The 5,378-nt window shown below is 39.1% G+C and overlaps 1 protein-coding gene across 2 annotated transcripts; it reads left to right on the forward strand.

The window, feature by feature from the left end:
- Positions 1-1,687: 1,687 nt before the first annotated feature.
- LOC146488096 (uncharacterized) lies at positions 1,688-5,378 on the forward strand. Of its 2 annotated transcripts, none has more exons than XM_085121243.1 (3): positions 1,688-1,827; positions 3,350-3,460; positions 3,937-5,378. In XM_085121243.1, the coding sequence occupies exons 2-3, from the start codon at positions 3,382-3,384 to the stop codon at positions 4,287-4,289; spliced, it is 432 nt and encodes a 143-aa protein (XP_084977369.1). In that variant the 5' UTR covers positions 1,688-1,827; positions 3,350-3,381; the 3' UTR covers positions 4,290-5,378. The 2 variants fall into 2 exon arrangements, with proteins under 2 accessions (XP_084977369.1, XP_084977363.1); XM_085121237.1 differs by having other exon boundaries at positions 1,691-1,844.

A 5,378-nucleotide genomic window follows, 5' to 3' on the forward strand; every position in this document is an offset into this window, starting at 1 on the left:
AAAAAATGCAATTCTAATCTATAGTATTTGCATTTAAATAGCTACAGTTATTAAAACCCCCGGAGGACTAGAGCGCGGAGAGCCAGTCAACTGTCAAGAGAGATGAATTTGCAATATTCATTGTAATGCAAACAAACTGCAGACAAACTACAACAGACTGGCTATTATTATTGTTTTATAAATGGACAAACCCGTTTATAGAATTGATATTGGCTGAATTTGACGAATCAAACAAGGAAACAATTAAGTATAAATTGACTGCACGAGAGTCGTGGTTTTGCATAAATGAGAATTTAGTTTTTGACCCGTCCAATGAACTGTCATTCATTCTGTCATTAGCAGACGGTTGTTCAGTTGCTATCCTACAAACGGACAACCCCTTATAGAATTGACATTAGCTGAACTAGACGAATCAAACGAGGAAGTTGAAATAGTTAAGTTTTAATTGACTGCCCAAGAATCGCGGTTTTGCATAAATAGGATTTCGTTTTCGACTTGTTTTTTTAGATCTGTTTGTCGTCAGTGAAAACAAGTAGCCATTTATGCCGCGACTACGTATACTGTTGTTTTAATATTACCACTACGACATGGTCCTGAGAAGAGATGGTTGCTGGATTACGCCGAAGAGGCCTTCGCACTATCAATAAATTCCTTACAACAAATTGTCGCCGGCTTTAAACTGGTGGTCGCGTACGAGATGCTTTCGCTCAGTGGAAACCTTATCCGTGGTCGTATAGGTGGAAATACAATAAACAATGGTCCACTGCTGGTGTAGATTACTACATCTTTTCACTTTCAGCAAAATTCTAAGTGTCATTGAAGACGGAAGACTAAGATGGAAATGGAATGTAACTTAAACAAACAGTTAGAAACCGATTGTAGCTTGTTTCAGTTGCTTAGCATAGTACTTGAGATAGTACTTAAGATATCTTCCACTTGGCTCTGGAAGCAACAATTTAAATCAGTCTACGGTGTACATGTTTTTGCTGGTAATTTTAGCGCAGGTATGACTGATCAAAGCACGCGCGCTACCGCCAACTGCTCCTGACGTAACCCGCGACCTGATTACTTGAATTGCTAGTAAGAAGTGGTTATTAATCTGTTGTCCAGCCAAGTCTTAAAGAGTGATGTCGTATTTCCCTTGTTCCCTTCTTGTTCCCTTGCTTGCACGCGCCAGTAAACTGTTTCATTCCACCCTCGATCCCAGAATGTTTCAACAATGCGAACGAGGCTGTATTTCATTCGTACGGTATTCTAGTTTTCCAATGACTGGGTTTGCAACAGAGGCAAATTAGCGTTACCCGAAAATGAGCCATAAAATAAAGGGGGAGATGAACACAAGAAGATGAACACAAGACGACCACTCAATTGCTTATTACTGATTTAAAAACATTTTCATATGTAAGAACATTAACGTGATCCATAGGGTAACAGACGGATGTGCTAGAATTGCTGGAGTGAACATGAAATGAACAACATTTGCTGGTGATATGACTGTTTCATGACACTCTAATTACACATTAAAAGGAACATAGCTTCACAATTCCGTGAATAGTTTCTATAGTTACAAAACGAATATAAACAATGCTGTAATTTTGCCGGTATTTATCTACGCTTGACGCATGCCGACTGCTTTCATTCTGACGTCAATGAAAACAATATAAATTATATTCAGAATATACTACAAGACATTATTTTACATTTGGAAGCGTGACACAAACATAGACGTCATTGCAAGATGTAGAGGACGTTGCCAAAGCCACTTGTACCTTCAAAAGTGCTTGTTTTGGGCATCTAAGGGACTTTACACCGAATCTTGGACTTTAGGTAACTACAAATTGAAGGTAACTAGGGAACCAGCTAAAAGAGCTACATTGATAACTGTTAATCGTTCGCCATCCATAATGATGGTTTGTCGTCTCAAGCATAGGCAAGCTGACGAGATAGCACGGATCAAAGAGCCAAGGAACTCAATCACGCTGTTTGCTTCTCCGCAAATTACAGCCACACTACCTCATAGTTTTCCAAATCAATACATAAGTTATGCATACTACAGAGAGAAAGAAGTATTTTGAACATTTCGCGGTGACCGCGACAATTGAAGTCGAGTCACAGAGTCATCATAGATACTGACTTTTTTCTATTAGAACTTTGTAGCTTGGGAAAGAATAAGATTGTACCTGTCTAGATGGGTCAGCTGCTTTGATATTTAGTCAGTTAAGACACCATTTTATTAGAAGTCAAATGATTGAGGTTTCACGTAAGACAAGACGTATAAAATTTCGCTGATAACTTCTCATGCGGAAAAAATGGAAGTCAATTACTATTCAATTCAGTTGCAGTTCGTGTTACTATACATGTACTTCAAAATCAAGCTCTAGTTCAACACATGTCAACACCTTTCTTCTAGCCTAAGAATTCATGAAGGGGCCTCTAATCGCTCCCTGCCCGCGGCCAACCCCTTGAAACGGGAAGCGATAAGAGGCGGCTGTATTCGCCTACTACATATTTCCAAAATGCGCTAACAGCATGACCAGCTCAATGGAGCGATTGTAGTGGCCTCAGTGCTCCTTCTTCATTAATGACTCCCTTGACAAGACTTTAACCAACCTGAAAATTTTATGGTTATTAACCTACGATTAGGAACAGCATGAAAATCAGTGTGAAGCCGCTTCAGAGCCTTCCCCAACGCAGAAGGTTATTTGATTTGAATTTCTAACAGTTGAAGGTTAGAAAGAATAACCTCTCACTGGTCGTTAATCTTGTCACAAAAGACTGGTATAGACCGTCCATTCAATCCTGCCGTCTGCATGGGCCTTTACTCAATGAGCAGCCACAAAGTTGTTAAAATGACCCCCTTTACTTCTACACTATTAAACGTTTTTTCATACGGCTACAATATATATACATACATAATCTTTATTTAAACACGATGGTTTTCAAGGGCTGTAAGCTTGTGGGATCGTGTGTTTACACCCAAACTAACCTAATCTAGGTTACTTTAGAATATTTCAGGTATAATAATAGTAGGTTAATAGTAGACAAAATTCCGTTGTCTGTAACGTGTGGTTGATGCAGACTGTACAGTCAAACTTAAAATCTTAAAAATAGTTCTCAGCGCTAACCCGCTTTCTGAGATAGTTAAAGTTCGGGGACTCTGCTGCCTCCTTGTCGTCGTAATTAACAAAATTCCATAAAAATGAGCCTCTATATGAGAGAGAATCTTTCATATATCTTGACTCGCACCTTGGTACGAGGGGAAAGTTCCGCTCTCGAGTAAAATAAGGGTTAACGCGGTTTTGACAAATAGTCCGACTTTGGCCATTGATGATTTTTCCTCTTTTGACAGGCGTCATTCCACGAAAACAATCTGGTTACAGGATGGTGACGGTCGCTACCTGTATTTCATTTACTTTTTCCGTGTTGCTGGGCGCAGCCTTCTTATATCTAAGATGTGAAGGTAGGTTTTCGCTGCATGGTGTTTCTCTCTCTGAAGACTAATAGTTTAAATAATTTTATATATATTCGAAAGTTCAATTCCATGTAGACTGGACTCTCTGAAAACATCAGTGTCAATTGATGAGGATCTCGGGTCTGAAACCTAGGCAAGTTTTAGCATTCTTGTTGTTTTTCTCGTTTAAAAGCTACTACTCTTTTTGAATTCTGTGCATGCTGGAAATCAACTTTCGCAGACAAGACTCTTTTTAACGAAGGAAACAATCACTTTCTTTAGTGCAAAGCGCGTTTTAGACGGTTTGGCCGCAGTTTGGAGCAGAAAATGCAGTGTGTTGCTCGAAATTTGTTTTTTTTTCCCAGAACGACTGGGAGTGGATAGCTAAAGTGGACTCTAGTCTGTAACTCATAAATGGTTTCGTTTCTCAAATTGACATATATGATTTGCCTTTCTCACATTTAATTTTTTAATTATTATTTCAGGTGGTAAATGCTATCAATGCGACTCGAAGGCTAACAACTGCACTCCTGAATCGCTGGGCGGAGTAATAAAGGGCGCATGCGACAACGAATACTGTGCAGTTTATAAGAAAGAACCACCGGGGGACGTTTCCTTACATCAGTATACAAGATACTGCGCGTCAGAGTGCGAGCAGTATAACACTACGTACACGACAGGAAAATTTCAAAAAACAAGACATTGCACACTATGCTGTCGTGGGGACTTGTGCAATAACTACTTAATAGACCCTTGTAATCCACCATCGACTGCTTTGCGCTTGAAATGTGAAATGCTAATGGTCGCAATGCTTAGTGTGTTGACTGTCAACATTTGACATTATAGTAATAACTGACAAGGAAAGCAGAGATACAAGGTCTAGCACTGCAAGAGTTTCTTTTTGGCAGGAAATTGTGTCATTCCAAACAATGAACCTTTAATTATTTATATTTCTTCACATTTTTTATTCTTTTGCACTTCATGTATTTCTCACAAGTATTTACGAAGACGTTGAAAACAGTTTTTGAAGAGTCATCTGTGTTTTCGCAGTTCCACTTTTCCCGTTGAAACCGGTTGGAACAAAAATTACCGCTCCATTTGCACAAAATTGCCATGTACATTTTGCTGTCTGTCTTTCACCATTGTTGCATTACGTAAGATTTTTGATCTACCTGATCTACCAGTGAGATTGACAAATTTGAAACTGAATGCAAGGTTCTTCGCCCAGGATGAAAAAAAAAAAAAAACTTTTAAAACGTTTGTTTCACACGGAAAGTTTCCAGAATTTCCAACGGAAAATCGGAAAGTACCCCCGGGTATTGTTTACTCTGTCAATAGTTTTTTTTTTCACTTTTTTTAAAATTATTTTTAATAAATGAGAGACCATCGCAGTGGTGTACGAAAAAAAATCCTGAAAAAACAAGCAGCTTAAACGGGATTCGAACTCATGACCTCTGCGATACCGGTGCACGCTATCAAGTAAACTGAGGGCTGGTTAGTGGTTGGTTTGCTTTTGGAATGAAATCTTTGTACAAATACTTAAAAATATCTAGTGTATTCCTTGTTAACAGTAAGGGCCATCGGTAGGCAGAATAAGTGTTGTCCTTCTAATGGAACAATCAGGATTATTGGGCTTCTATGATAAGAAAGTAACTGCATAAGCTTTCACCTCTTTATCACTTTATCACGCCTTCCTTAGGGGAGGGGTAGCTGAGGGGGGGGGGGGGGGAGTTCTTTCTCTTTTCTTCGTTTCGCCCCGACTCCCTCTCCCGAAAAAAGTCTGATATATAAGCTTTAAAGAGTCAGAAGTATGGCGCATGCGTGTGTTTGTCAGTTTTAGGCACAACCCACAAGTGTTACACTACGTCATCATTTGTATGTTGCATAACTGGACTTTAGATCGAGAAATACAGAGTAAAACAAAGGT

This window comes from Pavona decussata, unplaced genomic scaffold (assembly GCF_977016875.1).
Source record: "Pavona decussata unplaced genomic scaffold, jaPavDecu1.1 SCAFFOLD_11, whole genome shotgun sequence".
In the NCBI taxonomy this organism is placed as follows: Eukaryota; Metazoa; Cnidaria; class Anthozoa; order Scleractinia; family Agariciidae; genus Pavona; species Pavona decussata.

Bases quoted from the DNA above. Each gene is read 5' to 3' on its own strand.
- LOC146488096 (XM_085121243.1), top strand. From the start codon at position 3,382: ATGGTGACGGTCGCTACCTGTATTTCATTTACTTTTTCCGTGTTGCTG. The intron at 3,461-3,936 runs GTAGGTTTTCGC...TTATTATTTCAG, and splicing joins CTTATATCTAAGATGTGAAG to GTGGTAAATGCTATCAATGC.